The sequence below is a fragment of the Mustelus asterias genome, chromosome 21 (assembly GCF_964213995.1).
Source record: "Mustelus asterias chromosome 21, sMusAst1.hap1.1, whole genome shotgun sequence".
Taxonomy (NCBI): domain Eukaryota; kingdom Metazoa; phylum Chordata; class Chondrichthyes; order Carcharhiniformes; family Triakidae; genus Mustelus; species Mustelus asterias.
In genome coordinates this window covers 41848512-41868702 of record NC_135821.1, presented here as the reverse complement: position 1 = coordinate 41868702, position 20191 = coordinate 41848512, and the positions used below count along the sequence as shown (strand labels likewise).

Genomic DNA, 20191 nt, shown 5'->3' with positions numbered 1-20191 from the left:
CTAGTCATTAATAAGGTTAGATCAGGTTAAGCTTCTCTTTTGTAAATTAAGTGAGCAAATTCAGAGGTAGCAAGCATTCTAAGTTTTTTTTTCTCGCATATCAGCACCCGTCACTGTTGGAAAGATAGGACTCGGAACAATTTGGCATCTTTGCTATTACTTACGGAAATCTCAATACCTTGATGTGTTTCTTCCTTGAAACATGTTCAGCTCATGTGTTAATGACTTAATGTGCCACATTCTGTAGGGAACAGACTATGTATTGATCTGTTTTAATGTGAACAGGTTTGCATACCATATCTAACACACGTGTGTCATTCTACATATTGAGAATGTGCGCCATTTTGTATGGAAAGCAGTGTTTGTAGTTAAAGAGAAAGTAAAATATTCAGATATGAGAAATTCAGAAACAGAAACTTCAAGAAACGTTCAAAAGCTTAGAGAGAAAGAGAGAGGGTGAGTCACATTTTGGGTGAAGCTTCGGTAAAAATCAGTGGAAATTAGAAATGAAAAACAAGTAAAAAGGAAGAGAACAAATATGACAGTCTTCTCATGGCAGATATTGGGTGAATTTGAATGATACACATAGGAGCAAGGGCTGGAAGATGGGAATGTATGTATTGGCATAGGTTGGCATTAAGATTGGCAAAAAGGGCTATAACAGGACGTGAGGGTGGGCAGAGGCATAGGCTAGCAGAGAGGCTATAAAGAGGCATGGGGGATGGACAAAGATAAAAGTTGGCACAGAGGCTAGAAAGGGTAATGGGGATGTGTGGAGGGTGTGTATGTTGGGCTGGAGGGTATGAGGGGTCATGGGGGTTGGGAAATGAGGCATGTGACATAGGTGGTATGAGGGGCCATAGGGAAGGGTGTGGATAGGGGAATAAGGTGGCATGGATGCAGCATGTGCGTGCTTGCACATGCGGGCAGGGGGGAGCTGTTCACTTCAAAAAAAATTTGAACAGTGTTGACTCACCAAGGTAGGTTTTCTACCCAATCTATCTTGACATCCAGCTACCTCCGCACTCGTTCTGGGGGGTCACCTACTCAGTCCACCTCTCAGAGTACACTGCCAGCCTGCAAAGAAGATTCCAACTCCAGGGGTTTGATTTTTAGCTTAGATTATAGAATGCTGCATTGGAAAAAAATGGCTATCCAACCCATTTGATCTATTGTGCCTATATCACTCTTTGAAAAAGTTTGGTAGGAATAAATATTGGGCAGTTTCTAAAAGGGGCAACTGATTCATCCCAACAGTTGTACACCTGGTCAATGAACAGTGAGTTTGATTGTTAGATCTACAGGAGGTTCCATGGCACAGTGGTAGCAATCCTACCTCTGGACTAGAAGCTGCGGGTTCAAGTCCATTTGTTGGCCATGAAAGGAGCATTCATAACAGGGATCAATGGGCTGATAATCAGCTCGATGAATCCTTTCCCCACTATTCCCCAGAGAGAAACAAAGTGTGTGTATGTGAAGATGTACAAAGTAAAAGTGGTTCATATTTGGTCCCAACATATTTTATCATTCCACCTTTCTACAGAGCATTTCTAATTTTAAACAAAACCTTTTCCTTTTCAGAGATCTGTTTGTGCTGTTCTTTATGAGAAGAATATTCTCCTGCAAGAATGGAGAAATTTTCCTTCCATTTCCTCACTGCAGCCTCTCAAGTGTGTCAAGATGTGTAGGTTAGGAGAATATGTGGGGCAATGGGGATAGAGCTTTGTCGGAGAGTCGGTGCAGACTCAATGGGCTGAATGGCCTCCTTTTGTACTGAAAGGATTTTATGATTAGACGTGTGTGGCAATGAGTCACAAAGTTTAAAGTTTAGTTATTAGTGACGTAAGTAGGCTTACATTAACACGGCAATTAAGTTACTGTGAAAATCCCCTAGTCGGGACACTCTGGCATCTGTTCGAGTTCACTGAGAGAATTGAGCATGGCCAACGCACCTAACCAGCACACCATTCATAGTGTGGAAGGAAACTGGAGCACCTGAAGGAAACCCACCCAGACACGGCGAGAACGTGCAGATTCTGCACACACCGTGACCCAAGCCGAGAATCAAATCCGGGTCCCTAGCACTGTGAGCTAACAGTGCTAGCTGCTGCACCACTGTGCCATCACAAAGTCAGCCACGAGCTACAGACTTTATCAGTGCATCAGTCAGTGAACCAAAATAACTGGATTTTTGGAGACAAGTCTATCAGTAGAAGAGACTGATTCTTGGATGGGATTTTACGGCTTTGAAACTGTAAAATCCTGTCCGAGGTCAGTGGACCTTTCCATGATCTGTTCCTTTCGCCTGCTCCGACTCCTGTGGCGGGCCGGTAATATTCGGGCCAAGGAGTGAGCAAGTGTACAAGCTTTCTGACCCACTATTATCATGTTATATTTTGCCCTTTATCACTATTGTAGAGAAAATGCAATATTTTCTCTCAGTAAGCAGGGCTTTATTTTAAAAAGAAATTAATTTTTGTAAATAATCCTACATTTATTTTTTGATAAGCAGGTAATAGTTATTGTAAATCCATTGTTCACTCAGTAAATTATTTCTGTGGCTGATCCTGTGTTTGGTCCAGGTTCGGAACTGATGCCAAAAGCCCTTTCTACCAGGATAATCGGTGGGATCTGGTGGTTTTTCACCCTCATCATCATCTCGTCCTATACTGCAAACCTGGCAGCTTTCCTAACAGTCGAGCGCATGGAATCTCCAATAGAGTCGGCTGATGACCTGGCTAAACAAACAAAAATAGAGTATGGGGCAGTTAAAGATGGAGCCACCATGACTTTCTTCAAGGTATGGATACACGCTCTTTTTTTATAACATTATATAACATTACCTCGGCTTTATTCTCACCAATACATCTGAACTCCTTCTCATCTGTGTTTTAGTATCATGTAGACTGGTGTTAAATCATGCATTATGGATTATTTAAATTTATCATCCTTGTTTGAAAAGAAAAATTTATGTGAGCTGGTGAGATGCATGTAAATTTAGATGATATACCAGCAGTTTAAGTGCATCATTGCTTTGAGTTCTGTAAGTTGGTGTCAATTCTATTGTGCTAAAGCTGCAGGGTCACACAGTTATGTGTTATGGTTTCAAATATTAATCTAGAAGCATTTACTAAAGATTACATTCAGAATGAAGTCCCCTGCCTATACCCCGCCTACACTCCCAATAAATGTAATTTATCTCCAGATTATGCTTGCAGAACAGAAGGGGGACACGGTGATGTAGTGGTATTGTCACTGGACTCGTAATCCAGAGACCCAGCGTTGTGCTGCAGGGTTCAAATCCCACCACGGCAGTTGGCGAAATTTGAATTCAGTGGAAAAAATCTGGAATTAAAAGTGAAATGGAACCATTGTCGTAAAACCCATCTGGTTCACCAATGTCCCTTAGGGAAAGAAATCTGGCATCCACACCTGGCCTACATGTGACTCTAGTCCTACAGCAATGTGGCTGCCTCTTAAATGCCCTCTGAAATGCCACTCAGTCTAAGGGGCAATTAGGAATGAGCAATAAATGCTGGCTATATCCCATGTAAGGATTGTTTAAAAAGCACAAAAATATAATTCCCCCACCCCACAGAATAGTTGGTAGCTAGGGATTGACTTCCATGATGGATGGAAATGGTGACTTTCTGTTTAAAAAGAGAACTAAAGGAGAAGAATTGAGGAGAAATATGCGATTCTGATTAAATTGTGTGCAGCTCTTGTGATGCTGAGGCATGGAAACATCAACTGTGGAACTCAAATGGTCAGCGAATGAATAATGAGGTTAGCTCATATAATATTACCTTCATTGAATTCAGATTTCAGGAGCCTGGCATCAAGGAGCCAGCCCCCAGAATTTGCCAAGTTAATTCAATTGTTTTGGATCCCTGAAAATGTTTTAGTTGTAATAAACATCAAAAAACCACCTCATGGTTTTCAGAATCTGAGTTCACATATAAAAACACCTTTGATTACCTTGGATTGATAAATTTTGTATAACTTCTTTTATAATTTAGAGAAAATCTTTCCAAGGCTATTCTTCTTGTGGTTGTTAAAAAGAAGTGTCGTGTAGATTGTAAAGCCCATGAAAAGTAATTTTCACATGGTGTGGGCTAAATTGAGATAGACTCAAATGGGCACAGGGATCATGATGTGTATTGACCCTGTGCCCATTGACTGCAACAGAGACAATATGCCAACTTTATGCTGCCTGCTCATAGAATCATACAGCACAGAAAAGGCCCTTCGTCCCATCGAGTCTGCACCGAGAGTAATTACCACTAGAGGTGCGCTAATCCCACTTCCCTGCACTTGTCCATTATCCTTGAATGTTATAATATTTCCAGTGCTGATCCAAATGCTTTTTAAAGATTGTAAGGTTTCTGGCCTCCACTACCTGCCCAGGCAGTGCATTCCAGATTCCCACCCACCCATTGAGTGAAAAATAATTTTCTTAAATCCCCTCTGAATCTCCTTCCCCCTACCCTAAAACTATGCCCCCTCAATCTGATTCACCCCTCAACCAAAGGGAACAACTACTCCCTACTCACCCTGTTCATATCCCTCACAAACTTATACACCTCAATCATGTCCCCTGTCATTTCAATTATTTCAACACGGGGTTGACCACACTGTTGATTGACCAGATGTTAGATGTCACAGTTATGGATTAGCTGAGGAATCAGCCCATCTGTGTTTGATATTCCCAAATAACCAACCACATTATGAGCAACAAATACAGATATACAATCAAATAAAATCACTTCAAGGAGTGATTGGGGCCTGGGTCAATGAAGAGAGAGTAGTTAAAAGTGCAGGTAGTAGGATGTGGAGGCTTTGGAGGAGTACAGAAAATGTTGCCTGCTGTGGAGGGTATTAGCTACGAAGAGAGATTGAATAAACTGGGATTGTTCTCCCTGGAAAGACCAAGGCTGAGGGACAGCCTGATAGAAGTTTATAAAATTATGAGGGGCATAGATAGGGCGAAGAGTTGGAAGCTTTTTCCCAGGGCAAAAATGGCAATCGCAAGGGGGCACAAGTTCAAGGTAAGGGGGGAAAGGTTCAATAGATATGTGTGGGGGAAGTCTTTTACATAGGGGGTGGTGGAGGCCTGGAATGCACTGCCAAATGAGGTGGTTGAGGCAGAAATGTTAGTGACATTTGAGACTTATCTGGATAGACACATAAACAGACGGGGAATAGAGGGGTACAGGCAGTTAGTCTAAATAGAACAACATGATTGGTGCAGGCTTGGAGGGCCAAAGGGCCTGTTCCTGTTCCTGTGCTGGACTGTTCTTTGTTCTTTCTCCTGCCCTTGTATCAAAAGATGTCTGCCACTGCATCTCTACTGTCCAACCTTGTGACCTAGTTAGCCAATTCATTTTAGCTAGATTTCAGGTTTAAAATATTTGTCTTAGACTGATGCTACGCGTCTTCAAATTGAACATGAAATTCTATTGTGTTATAATTGCTGTCTCAGGGAGGCTGCTTTACAATGAGATAATTGATTTACCAGGTCCAGCATAGCTTGCTCCCTGGTTGGTTCTAGAATGAAATGCTTGAAAAAGTTGTCCTGGATAAACTCTGTGAACTCATGTTCCAGGCTAGCTTTACCAATTTGATTCACCTAATCTAAGTGTAGATTAAATTCACCCATAATTATTGCAGTACTTTTCTTACATTCATTTCTTCTTGTATACACTGTCCTATTGTGTAACCATCGTTAGGGTGCCTATTATCTACTCCCAAAAGTGACCTATTAACCTTTAACTCTCAATCCCTGCCTTCCCCTATTAGCATTCCACAGGGACCTTCCCTCCACAACACTGGTTCACTTCTCAGTCAGCCCAATATCCAGCCCCATTCCTATGGTATATTTCCAGGCAGGCACATGAAACAGTTTCTATCTTACCCCCCGTCACCTCATCGTCCAAGGCTTTGAACTTTCCTTCCTGGTGAAACCTTATTTCAGCTTAGCATACTGATTTGATTTGATTTGAAGTCTACACTTCCCGCTGCTTTTCCGAGTTTGAGTGATGGACTGGGCTTCGTTCACATCCCTTTGTAGTCTCTTGTGGTCTTAGACAGAGCAGTAGCCATACTAAGCTGTGATACAACCAGAGAGAATGCTTTCTATGGTGCATCTGTAAAAGTTGGTGAGAGTTGGAGCATACATGCAAACTTTCCTTAGTCTTCTGAGAAAGTAGAGGCATTGGTGGGCTTTCTTAACCATAGTGTCCGCATGGGGGGGACCAGGACAGGTTGTTGGTGATCTGGACACCTAAAACCTTGAAGCTCTTGACCCTTTCCATTCGTCCCTTTTGATGTAGACAGGGGCATGTTCCCCATTACGCTTCCTGAAGTCGATGACTGCGTTTACTGTTAACAGGTGCTCTGCTCTACAATTGGGTGACCACTTTGCAGATCATCTCTGTTCAGTCCACAAGCACCACCCTGAGCTTCCAATGGTCTGTCATTTCAATACACAACCCTGCTTGTCTCTTTCTGTTTTTGGCCTCCTATGCTGTTCTCATGAAGCTCAGGATAAGCTTGACAAACAGCAGCTCATCTTTCAATTCGACACATTACAGCCTCTGGACTCAACATTGTCTGTGTGGAATTTGCACATTCTCCCCATGTCTGCATGTGTTTCCCTTCCACAGTTCAAAGATGTGTGGGTTAGGTTGATAGGCCATGATCAATTGACCCTTGGTGTCAGGGGGATTAGCAGGGTAAATACGTGGGGTTATGGGGATAGGGCCTGGGTGGGATTGTTGCCTGTGCAGACTTGATGGGCCGAATGGCCGACTCCTGCACTGTGGAGATTAAATTCTTCTATGATTAACTTCAACAATCTCAAACCATGACCTTATTTTGTTTTCATTTCCTTTGCAAGTTTTGGTTTTTGTCATCATTTTCTCTTATGTTTTCTTTTTTATGACAGCTGTTCAACCTTCTGCCATTCGCACCTCATCTCGGCATATCTTTACCTGTTCCATTGCTACTCCCTTTGGTCTCACACCATCATATCTTTAGTCATTTAATCTGTCCCATGTTCCACCCTATCATGGACCTCCCTACCCTCCAACTCTGGCTTGCTTAAAAGCTAATGTGCTTTTAATTTTTCCCGGTACTGAAGGAATGGCACTAGCCTGAAACATTGGCCGGAACTTTTGGCCGTTCACACCGGCGGGATCTTCTGATCCCACTGACGGTGCACCCGTTTCCCAGTGGCAGGGGATGTATTCAACAGGAAACTCCGTTGACAACAGCAGGACCAGAAGATCCTGCTGCCAGCCTATAGCGGGCCACCTCCACCACCGCAAAACATGTGGTGGGATGTGCAGAAAATACCACCCATTAAAAGTAAAGTTTACTTATTTGTGTCACAAATAGGCTTACATTAACACTGCAATTAAGTTACTGTGAAAATTCCCTAGTCGCCACACTCCAGTGCCTGTTCGGGTACACGGAAGGAGAATTCAGCATGGCCAATGCACCTAACCAGCACGTCTTTTGAACTGTGGGAGGAAACCGGAGCACCCGGAGGAAACCCACGCAGACACAGGGAGAACATGTAGACTCTGCACAGACAGTGACCCAAGCTAGGAATCGAACCCAGGTCGCTGGCGCTGTGAGGCAACAGTGCTAACCACTGTGCCACCCCATTAACTTTGGTTCATCCTGCCAGACCTGCTGAGTATTTCCAGCATATTCTGCTACTATTGGAACCTGAATTAAATGACAGTCTGAAGGTTAAGTGTGCTCTTTCCCAACATTTATTTGCATCCGGTTACTTTATAAATAAAACAGAGGTTGTAAATAAGACAGAAAAACATGATAAGATGGATAATGAGTATCCACTTTAACATTTGTAGCTGAAAAGTGATGGACTGAAATTTACTGCCTACGCTCAGGGACTTAGTCTCCACAGTGCTGGGGTTATCAAACTTAATCTAGTGGATTAAATTTATTTTGATAAGGAAGTAATGAAGGCCATCATTGATTTTGGCGCATCAGATAAGACAACTCAAGAGTTTGATGATAAGTCCTTATGTACATAGATAATTATTCTCGTATGAATAATAGATAGCACTTAAACCAGAGCATGTTACGAGACAATGATACATTGAGATATCTGTCTAAGATCATAAATGATGAACATGAATCTTTATCGGTATCATTTGAACCCTGAAGCATACCTCTTTACTATTTTACTATGATTATAGGTTGTATTTGTGAGAATTTAACTCCGTTTTGGGTAAATCCTTTTCTTTCATCAGTGGTATATGACTGGTCCCATAGCGAAATGATTGTGATTCTGCCAAACTGATATCAAATTGTGGGAGGCGATGGCCCAGTAGTATTATCGCTAGACTATTAATCCAGAAACTCAGCTAATGTTCTGGGGATCAAATCCCACCACGGCCGATGGTGGAATCCGAATTCAATAAAAAATATCTGGAATTAAGAATCTACTAATGACCATGAAACCATTGTCGATTGTCAGAAAACCCCTTTAGGGAAGGAAATCTGCCATCCTTACCTGATCTGGCCTACATGTAGCTCCAGAGCCACAGCAACGTGGTTGACTCTCAACTGCCCTCAAGCAACTAGGGGTGGGCAATAAATGCTGGCCAGCCAGCGATGTCCATGTCCCATGGCTGAGTGAGTGGGTGAGGATCTGGCAGATGGAGTATAACGTTAACAAATGCGAGGTTATTCACTTTGGAAGAAATAATAGCAAATTGGATTATTATCTAAATGGAAAGAAATTACAACATGCTGCTGTGCAGAGGGACCTGGGGGTCCTTGTGCATGAGACGCAAAAGCCCAGTCTGCAGGTGCAACAGGTGATCAAGAAGGCAAATGGGATGTTGGCCTATATCGCAAGGGGGATAGAATATAAAAGCAGAGATGTCTTGCTGCATCTGTACAGGGCATTGGTGAGGCCGCAGCTGGAATACTGTGTGCAGTATTGGTCCCCTTATTTGCGGAAGGATATATTGGCCTTGGAGGGAGTGCAGAGAAGGTTCACCAGGTTGATACCAGAGATGAGGGGTATTGATTATGAGGAGAGACTGAGCAGATTGGGTTTGTACTGGTTGGAATTTAGAAGGCTGAGGGGGGGGGATCTTGTAGAGACCTATAAGATAATGAAGGGGCTGGATAGGGTAGAGGTGGAGAGATTCTTTCCACTTAGAAAGGAAGCTAGAACTAGAGGGCACAGCCTCAAAATAAAGGGGGGTCAGTTTAGGACAGAGTTGAGGAGGAACTTCTTCTCTCAGAGGGTGGTGAATCTCTGGAATTCTCTGCCCACTGAAGTGGTGGAGGCTACCTCGTTGAATATGTTTAAATCACGGATAGATGGATTCCTGATCAGTAAGGGAATTAGGGGTTATAGGGATCAGGCGGGTAAGTGGAACTGATCCACTTCAGATCAGCCATGATCTTATTGAATGGCGGGGCAGGCTCGAGGGGCTAGATGGCCTCCTCCTGCTCCTATTTCTTATGTTCTTATGAATGAATAAAAAAAATACGATTAAGTGCAGTATTTGAACCTGCACCCACTCAATCTCCCAGCATGAGTGATCAGGAGTGGGAATGCTGACTGATATTCCCAGGAGCTTTGTAACCGATTTAGGCACCTTTTCTGAGATGAGTTAGCTCAGCACAGTGCAATGATATAGCAAAGCATTGGAATTTACCCATAAGCGTAGATTGGACCTCCCATTGAACCCACCCAAATGTTTGACATGACTGTGATAAACAAACACTGAGCCCGAGTGGAATTAGAAAACTGTCCTCCAAATTCAACTTGCTATTTCAGTTAGGGATGATCAGTAGACTAAACTGGGAATCGATTGCTGCAAGTGTAGAAACTTTGAATTTTTAAATCACCTGTTTAAATACCTGTCTTGCTGCAGAGTTACAGTCATAGTTATCCCCATTAGAACTTTGTTTATGGGTTCAATATAGAGTGGTTTATTGCTCCAGTGATTTCAGGAGCTTGTGCAATCACTCACGGTGTGGTTGTGTATAACTTCAAATTGCACCATAAGAACATTGCCAAGATTCTGTTTATGGTGGGGGCAATAACATTCTTGTAACAATAAAAGAGCAAGTGGTTTATATACCCATTATAAGACAATAAAAGGCTTATTAGAATTTTTGGATTACTCTGCTTTAGTGCAATGTGTGTATGCTACAAATAACATAAATGGCTCCATTCCTTATTATTATGGGCACCTGCATGTGGTTGCTTCAGTAGATTGTGAGATTGCGTTAATAACAAATCAGTACTGAATATACAACTGTAAAGTTTGTAAGTCTTTGAGTTATGGCACAAATCATCCCCAAAGTTATAATTTCCTCGAATTATACTGCACAGGGAGGCTGTTCAGCTTATTGCAACTATGTTAGCTCTTTAGAGGTAGTCAGTTCGTCCCATTACCCTCCTCTTTGGCCATCGCCATGCTTTCCGTCCCCCTTTTCAAGTCCATATATAAACATCTTTGTAAAAAACTGCTATTGAACGTGCATCCTTCTCCGTTTTGGGCATGGTGGCACAGTGGTTAGCACTACTGCCTCACAGTGCCAGGGACCTGGGTTAGATTCCCGGCTTGGGTCAGTGACTGTGCGTAGTCTGCACATTCTCCCCGTGTCTGCGTGGGTTTCCTCTGGGTGCTCCGGTTTCCTCCCCCAGTTCAAAAGACGGGCTGGTTAGGTGCATTGGCCATGCTGAATTCTCCTTCCGTGTACCCGAACAGGCACTGGAGTGTGGTGACGAGGGGATTTTCACAGTAACTTCATAGCAGTATTATGTAAGCCTACTTGTGACACTAATAAATAAACTTAAAAGCATATCTCAGAGCATAAAAACTCTCTATATAAAAATCGGTTATTCTCACCTTTCCACTGCATTTTTATCAGTTATCTTAAATGACTGACAATCCTTTGGTTACTGCCCCAGCTTTCAGGTGGAAATAGTTTCTCCTCATTTATTCTGTCAAAGCCCTTGATAATATTGAATACCCCCTCAGTTCCTCCTTCCCTGAATTTTCTCCTCTCTAAGAACAGAAATCCCAAGTGCTCCAATCTCTCTTCTTGTCCAGTGACAAGAGGAATGGCTATCACCCACCACCAGTCTGGTAACTGTGCCTATTGCTTGGCGAACAAGAGTAGAAAGATTATGTTCTGTCATATTACTGTCAAAGCTGCTTTGTAAGTAGGTAATGAATTGTCAAATGTTGGCTGCCTTGGATGGCTGTCTCTGAATCTCTCTCTCTCTCACATTCTCAAAATTGCTCCCTCATTCTCCATGGGGAAGTATTTGGTCTCTGCTCAACAATTCCCACAATAGCTTGACAGAGAAAATGAACTCAGTATGGCATTCAGAATTATTGACACCATAATCAGTAGGTTAAGGTTTTGAAATGCCACCTTTTAGACAGAATTGGCAATAAATTAGGACCATATTTCCTTGGTGATTGGGAATCAGGCATGGGTTGAGGGAGAAGCTGGACACTTAGAGTTCAGAGTGAGAGACAAAAATCTCAGCTCAGAGGACAGCAACACCATACCTACTGGCATTTAGTTGAATCAAAGACAGCAACAGCATTACAGGTGCCATATTAAACAATACAAATCCCGATCGAAACTGGCAATTACAGCAAGAACCAAGTTACTATTGGCACAATAACTTATTAAATTCAAACCCATTGGAATCCAGACTGAGACAGCAGCTGTCACAGGCTCAGCTGTAGCTAAAGTCAGACATTAGACTGGGTGTTGACTTCTGAGTTCCATTTCACCAGGGTCTATCGAGTGATCTTGCATTACAGGACATAGGTAAGCCAAAGGTGTATTTTCCAATCCAGACTGCGAATTGGTTTGATTTATTATTATTGTCACCTCTACTGAGATACAGCGAAAAGTATTGTTTCTTGCATGCTATACAGACAAAGCATGCCGTTCATAGAGTACATAGCGGAAAAGGAAAGGAAAGAGTGCAGATAGTGTTACAGTCACAGCTAGGTTGTCGAGAAAAATCAGCTTAATATATGGTAGGTCCATTCAAAAGTCTGATGGTAGCAGGGAAGAATCTGTTCTTGAGTTGGTTGGTACGTGATCTCAGACTTTTGTATCTTTTTCTGATGGAGGAAGGTTGAAGAGAGTGTGTCCAGGGTGTGTGGGATCCTTGATTATGCTGGCTGCTTTTCAGAGGCAGTGGGAAGTGTAGACAGATTCGATGGACAGAAGACTGGTTTGCGTGATAGACTGGGCTTCGTTCACGACCCTTTGTAGTTTCATGAGATCTTGATTAGAGCAGGAGCCATACCAAGCCGTGATACAAACCAGAAAGAATGCTTTTTGAATGGTTTCCTGGAATGGGAAATAAAATAACTTAAATGAAAAGGGGAAAACAGAATATGTCGGAGAAAACAACAATCTTGGAAAGTTTATGTTGATATTTTGTTAAGACTACTGCTGATGGTAAATGCCGAGTTGTTCCAAATCCCAGAACGGAAATTCGAAAACATCGCCCTCAACTGTATTTTTGCACTTTGGTATAATGTGAAGAAAGGTTTAAAATCAGAGAATGATGTCCCAGGTGATGATTTTAAATAAAATAATTATTTATTAGGAAATAAAATAAGTCACAGTAAAGTTAACTAAAAGTATACTTAACTAATACAATGGCCATACACAATGTCACAAATTTTAAACCGCTTCAAACAATCTTAACTACCAACTCTCCCCAAATCATTCAATAATACTGTATAGATTTTAAAATCTGTAACAATCTAGTAACTGTTAACATACCAGGGAGTTCCATCTCTTTGGGATTGTTTCTGAGGTAAACCAACAGCTTGCCTTTCAAAATCAAACATTCTTGTGCAGATTAGGTGGATTGGCCATGCTAAAATATCCCTGAATGTCCCAAGATGTGGAGGTTAGAGGGCTTAGTCGGGCGAATACGTGGGGCTATGAGGATAGGGCCTGGGTGCGAAGATCTGTAGGAAAAGTCAGTGCAGACTCGATGGGCCAAATGGCCGCCTTCTGCACTGTGGGGATTGTATGATTCTTCACAGACACTGCTTGCTGGGAGTTAAACAGCTATTCGTACTGTTGGCTGAGGTCTAAAAAAAGCTCTCGCTGCAAAAATGTAATCATCTCCTTGAATATGGTTTTCTCCTTTGATCTTCCCTAACTTCTTTAGAAAGCAGACCTAATTATCTTCCATTCTTGATTTTAGCTTTTGGAGTGTAAATGCAAAGTACACTCATTTTATGAACCTTTCTTCACACCTCTCTTTTCACACCTTCTCTTCCTTTGAAATCCTGAAAAATGTATTAAACCCTTCATGTTCTGTCCCCCCCACTGTTACCAACTTGCCATAGATAAACATATGTTTGCAGTATTGCTGAGCACATCACTATATCAAAGGCACTAAATCCAATAACGCAGCCAGCCTTAATTAATTTACATTTTGCCACAGTTTTTAATTTCATTTGATTTGATTTATTATTGTCACATATATTAGTGTACAGTGAAAAGTATTGTTTCTTGCACCCTACCTAGACAAAGCATACCGTACATAGAGTTGGAAAGGAGAGAGTGCAGAATGTAGTGTTACAATCATAGCTAGGGTGTAGAGAAAGATCAGCTTAATGCGAAGTTGATCCATTCAAAAGTCTGATGGCAGCAGGGAAGAAGCTGTTCTTAAGTTGGTTGGTATGTGTCCTCAGACTTTTGTATCTTTTTCCTGACAGAAGAAGGTGGAAGAGAGTGTGGCCAGGGTGCGCAGGGTCCTTAATTACGCTGGCTGCTTTTCCGAGGCAGTGGGAAGTGTAGACAGTGTCAATGGGTGGGAGGCTGGACTGAGTGATGGACTAGGCTTTGTTCATAACCCTTTAGAGTAGATGTGCAAGGGTGGGGAATATCTGGATTGCGCTGCCCGGGGAGGTGGTGGGAGCAGGTACGATGGCGGCCATTTAAGGGGCATCTAGACAAATAACTGAATAGGATGGGAATGGAAGGAAATGGACTCCGTAAGTGCATACGGCTTTAGGTTAGGCAGGCATCACAATCGGGGACACAGCCTTGTGGGGCACCAGCATTGAGGATGATCATGGAGAAGGTGTTGTTGCCTATCCTGACTGATTGCGGTCTGAGAGTTAGGAAGTTCAGCATCCAGTCGCAGGAAGAGCCGAGCCCCAGGCCACGGAGTTTGGAGGCGAGTTTCATAGGAATAATGGTGTTGAAGGCTGAGCTGTAGTCGATAAATAGAAGTCTGACATAGGTGTCTTTGTTATCTAGGTGTTCCAGGGTTGAGTACAGGGCCAGGGAGGTGGCATCTGTTGCGGACCTGTTACAGTGATAGACGAACTGTAGTGGATCCAGACATTATGGGAAGCTGGAACTAATTCATGCCATGACTAACCTTTCGAAGCATTTCAAAATGATGGATGTCAGAGCCACCGGCCGATAGTCATGTGGGAGTACATTAACTATTAAAACATATAACCAGCAGAAAATACTCCAAATTCTTGGATTTCCATGATCTTTTCATGTCACCAATATTATCCTGACATCTTCATGATTGTATGGCAACCTACTATTCTTTGAGTCATAGTTAATGTACTCCCACATGTCCTAAACAGTCATAGAATATTTAATGGATTGACTAGTAGTCAACTCACATATCCCTCCTCTTGAAGACTACTTAGTGAGATCAAACATTATTTATTATTCATTTGCGCAAATATATTGCGCTGTGATGATTTACAACATAAACCTTATCCTCTTCTGATGCCCCACCTCCCTCCCCCCATTTTTTGCAATCTGTTTCATTTCTGGTCATCAGTTAACGAAAGGAAGGGGTCTGCACATTTTTTCTTTAAATGTAAAAATGTATAAAACTTAGCCCAATTCTCTTCCTTCATGTGTCAGCCGAGATAGGAAATATACAGTAAATGGCAGAACCCTTAAGAGTATTGATAGGCAAAGGGATCTGGGTGTACAGGTACACAGGTCACTGAAAGTGGCAATGCAGGTGGAGACGGTAGCCGAGACACTGAGCATGTTATTTGACTGGAGAAGGCATTGCAGCTGATCTTGGTTTCATCCATATTTTCTTGTCTGCACAACCTGCCAGCAGGAGTCACTCATTTGAACAAAGAACAAAGAAAATTACAGCACAGGAACAGGCTCTTCGGCCCTCCAAGCCTGCACCAACCATGCTGCCCTATTGAACTAAAATCCCCTACCCTTCTGGGGACCATATCCCTCTATTTCCATCCTATTCATGTATTTGTCAAGACGCCCCTTAAAAGTCACTAACGTATCCGCTTCCACTGCCTCCCCCGGCAACGAGTTCCAGCCACCCACTACTCTCTGTGTAAAAAATCTGCTTCGTACATCTCCTTTAAACATTGCCCTGCGCACCTTAAACCTGTGCCCCCTAGTAATTGACTCTTCCATGCTGGGAAAAATCTTCTGACTATCCACTCTGTCCATGCCTCTCATAATCTTGTAGACTTCTATCAGGTCTCCCCTCAAATCCGTCGCTCCAGTGAGAACAAACCAAGTTTCTCCAACCTCTCCTCATAGCTAATGCCCTCCATACCAGGCAACATCCTGGTAAATCTTTTCTGTACCCTCTCCAAAGCCTCCAGATCCTACTGGTAGTGTGGCGACCAGAATTGAACACTATATTCCAAGTGCAGCCTAACTAAGGTTCTATAAAGCAGAAACGTGACTTGCCAATTTTTAAACTCAATGCCCCGGCCGATGAAGGCAAGCATGCCGTTTGCCTTTTTGGCTACCGTCTCCACCTGCATTGCCACTTTCAGTGACCTGTGTACCTGTACACCCAGATCCCTTTGCCTATCAATACTCTTAAGGGTTCTGCCATTTACTGTATATTTCCTATCTGTATTAGGCCTTTCAAAATGCATTGCCTCACATTTGTCCGGATTAAACTCCGTCTGCCATCTCTCCGCCCAAGTCTCCAACTGATCTATATCCTGCTGTATCCTCTGATGGTCCTCATCGCTATCCTCAAATCCACCAACCTTTGTGTCGTCCGCAAACTTACTGATCAAACCAATTACATTTTCCTCCAAATCATATATATATATTGCAAACAGCAAAGGTCCCAGCACTGATCGCTGAGGAACGCCACTTGTCACAGCCCTCCATTCAGAAATGCACCCTTCCACTGCTACCCCCCTGTCTTCTTTGACCGAGCCAGTTTCGTATCCACTTTGCCAGCTCACCTCTGATCCCATGCGACTTCACCTTCGGCACCAGTCTGCCATGAGGGACCTTTTTTGGTGTGAGGAGTGAACCCATCCTTGTTGGTCACTCTCAAGGATTGTAAAAAACAATTTTGAATTTGTCATATGAAATTGTTCTCTCCCTAAAACCTCTTGGGCGGCGCAGTGGTTAGCACTACTGCCTCACAGAGTCAGGTACCCGGGTTCAATTTCCAGTTTGGGTCACTGTCTGTGCGGAATCTGCACTTTTTCCCCCGTGTCTGCGTGGGTTTCCTCAATGTGCTTTGGTTTCTTCCCACAGTCTAAGGATGTGCGGGTTAGGTTGATTGGCTGTGATAAATTGACCCTAGCGTCAGGGGATTAGCAGGTAAATATGTGGGGTTACGGGAATAAGGCCTAGGTGGGATTGTGATTGGTGCAGACTAGATGGTCCGAGTGGCCTCCTTCTGCACTGTCAGGATTCTATTGATATACAGGGATCTGTCCCCTACAGGCAAAAGAAACATGTGCCAGGGATAGCACCTTTTTTGAATTAAATAAAGGCATCAGGGAAAGTAGTTTCTGTGCAATGCTTTAACCAATCAGAGTTAACTTGCCAACCAATCAGCACCTTTTCCTTGTGCAACATAAATTATTGCTCCCTTTGATATTTGTCACGCCCGCTTCTGTCCTGATGATTGCAAGGTGAAAATCTTCAACAACATGTTTTTTTTAGGCGATACAAAACCATGCTCAAAGTCATTAAGTTCAGTACTATTACCTGTCTCAAATCCGAAAACCATAGTTTGAAGCCACCAGTGAGCTAAAGATATTATTAGACTCTGCTTACTGGTGGAAAAAATTAAAATTACAATCAGTGATTCACAAGTCTCGACAGAAAAGATTCACAAGTCTCAACAAGTCTCAACAGAAAAAACCCCGAGCTGTTTCCCCCCCCCCGAGCTGTTTCCCCCCCCCCCTGAGCTGTTTCCCCCCCCCCGAGCTGTTTCCCCCCCCCCCTGAGCTGTTTCCCCCCCCCCCGAGCTGTATCTTAGATAATAGCGTACGATCTACAAAACAGGCTAATTCTGAAGAGAGAATTAACACTAGGAACTTTAAGGGGAAGAAGCCATTTGCCATGTATTCTGACACAGCGTCCTGGGTGGCGATTTTCTGACCCCACCACGCCCGGCACAGATCGTGATAATCCCCCAAAAAAACATGCGGCCTAAAAATTAGCTCCGGGCCTGGCACCGAATGGTTTGCGGTCGTCTCAACCTCTTTCTAATCAGGGTGGAGATGAGAAGCTGGTGGGGTCGCCACACCCACCCTCCTGCCCTCCCCTGACCAAACTCACCACAGGGAAGGGCATTCTGTCCGTCAAGTCACAATTTTAATTATGGTGTATGACATGGTCACTTACATGGTAATTTTGCAGCGCGCAACATGCCATCCGGGCCAACCATTCTGTCCTGTTTTTATTCCTGATGAGACTCCTCACCTCTCTTAATCATACCTAACCATCCATCCTTTCTCCCTCATGTTTGTCTAGATTACCTTGAAATACATGTCTGTTATTCACAACAGCCTCTCCATTTCATAGCAAGTTCCACATTCAAGCCACCCTATGGGTAAAAACCTTCTCCTGAGTTCCTTATTAAATTTACAAATAGCTATCTCGTCTGGAGGAACATAGGAACAAGAATTGGCCATTTAGTCCCTACAGTCTATGCTGCCATTCACTGAGATTATGGCTGAACAGCGACTTTAATTCCAAATACCTGCCATTGTTCAATGTCCATTGATATATTTAGTTAAGAAAATCTGTCAATCTCAGATTTAAACTTGCAGTTAGTCGAGCATCAATTATTGTTTGCGGATGGGTGTTCCAAATTTCTACATCCCTTTATGGGTAGAAATGTTTCTTAACTTAGTCCTGAACGATCTGGCTCTAACTTTTAGGCTATGGTCCTAGTCCAAGACTTCCCGACAATCAGAAAAGGTTTTCCTGTATCTGCTCTATCAATTCCCCTGAATATTTTGCACATTTTTAAAATCAGATTAGGTTAATCTTCTAAATTCTTGCAGTACAACCCTGGATTGTGGAATCTCTCATAATTTAACCTTTGGAGTCCAGGTGTCATTCTGCGTGGAGTTTTCACGTTCTCCCTGTGTCTCCCTTCCAGTGCTCCAGTTTCCTCCCACAGTCCAAAGATGTGTCGGTTCCGTGGATTGGCTATGTTAAATTGTCCCTTAGCGTCCAAAGATGTGTAGGTTAGGAGGATTAGCAGGATAATTATGTGGGGTTACAGGAAAGTGCCGTGGGTGGGATGCTCTGTCAGAGAGTAGGTGCAGACTCAATGGGCTGAATGGCCTCCTTCTGCACTGAAAGGATTCTACGTATCTATTTACTCCATATTCAAATATTCACCTACAACTAAACTAAATTTGGTGCACCTCTGTACTTGTGATGTGTAAATTTGATTGAAATCAGTAATCATATCAAACAACCGGATTGATTTTGCAGATTTCCATCTTGCAGGACAGCAAAAATGCTGTTAGAAAAACAATAGGTCGGAAATAATAAAAGAAACTCTGACCAAAATGGAAAAGATTAGAGCATAAGTAGCAAGATTCATAGGCTGTGTATTCACTCATGAGAGAGAGAGATGTTGCAAGCATTGGTGTCACATTTGGTAAACAGTAAAATACATAAAGTGGCACTGTGTGATTGCAATGCCTGTGCAGTCTGTGCAATTTGAGGATGAATATTTCAATGAACAAAATGATCAGCAAATCCAGTGCTGCTTTATTGCATACATTGTAATGTTGTCCCATTGGAAAATGAATACTTTATATATATCAAATGTTTTTGATATCCTACTAATATAGAATATGTTATAATAACATACAATGAGTTAAAATATTCCTGTTCTTGATGCATTTTAAAATTCATTCTTGGGATGTGGGTGCCGCTGTCTCGGCCAGCATTTTAAAGTTTATTTATTAGCGTCACAAGTAGGTTTACATTAACACTGCAATGAAGTTACTGTGAAAATCTCCTAGTTGCCACACTTCGTTGCCTGTTCGGACACACTGAGGGAGAATTTAGTATGGCCAATCCATCTAATGAGCACATTTTTCGGGGTGTGGGAAGAAACCGGAGCACCTGGAGGAAACCCAAACAGACATGGGGAGAATGTGCAGACTCCATACAGACAATGACCTGAGCTGGGAATCGAACCCAGGTCCCTGGCACTGTGAGGCAGCAGTGCTAACCACTGTGCCACCGAGCTGCCCATTTATTTCCCACCCCTAATTGCCCTTGGGAAGGCGGAGATGAGCCACCGCATGAACCGGTGCAGTCCATGTGATGTAGATACACACACTCGCAGTACTGTTCGAGGGAGAAAGCGGCACAGTGGTTAACACTGCTGCCTCACAGTGCCAGGGAACCGGGTTCAACTCGAGCCTTGGGTCACCGTCTGTGTGGAGTTTACACATTCTCCCTGTGTCTGTGTGGGTTTCCTCCGAGTGCTCCAGTTTCCTCCCACACTCCAAATATTTTCTTTTTGGTTTTTGTTTATTCATTCGTGGGACATGGGCGTCGCTGGCTGGCCAGCATTTATTGCTCAACCCTAGTTGCCCTTGAGAAGATGGTGGTGAGCTGCCTCCTTGAATCGCTGCAGTCCATGTTCTGTTGGTTGACCTACAATGCCATCAGGGAGGGAATTCCAGGATTTTTACCCAGCGACTGCTAAGGAATGGTGATATATTTCCAAGTCAGGATGGTGAGTGGCTTGGAGGGGAACTTGCAGGTGGTGGTGTTCCCATTTATCTGCTGCCCTTGTCCTTCTTGATGGAAGTGGTCGTGGGTTTGGAAGGTGCTGTCCAAGGATCTTTGGTGAATTGCTGCAGTGCATCTT

At 43.1% G+C, this 20191-nt stretch overlaps 1 protein-coding gene across 1 annotated transcript in view; it reads left to right on the top strand.

Annotated features, from left to right (window-relative positions):
* Positions 1–20191, top strand: part of LOC144508894 (glutamate receptor ionotropic, kainate 3-like) — a 536983-nt gene that overhangs the window by 451434 nt on the left and 65358 nt on the right. The window contains exon 13 of the mRNA XM_078237108.1: positions 2583–2800. Coding sequence (XP_078093234.1) covers positions 2583–2800 — 218 coding nt within the window. The remainder of the gene's footprint in view (positions 1–2582; positions 2801–20191) is intronic.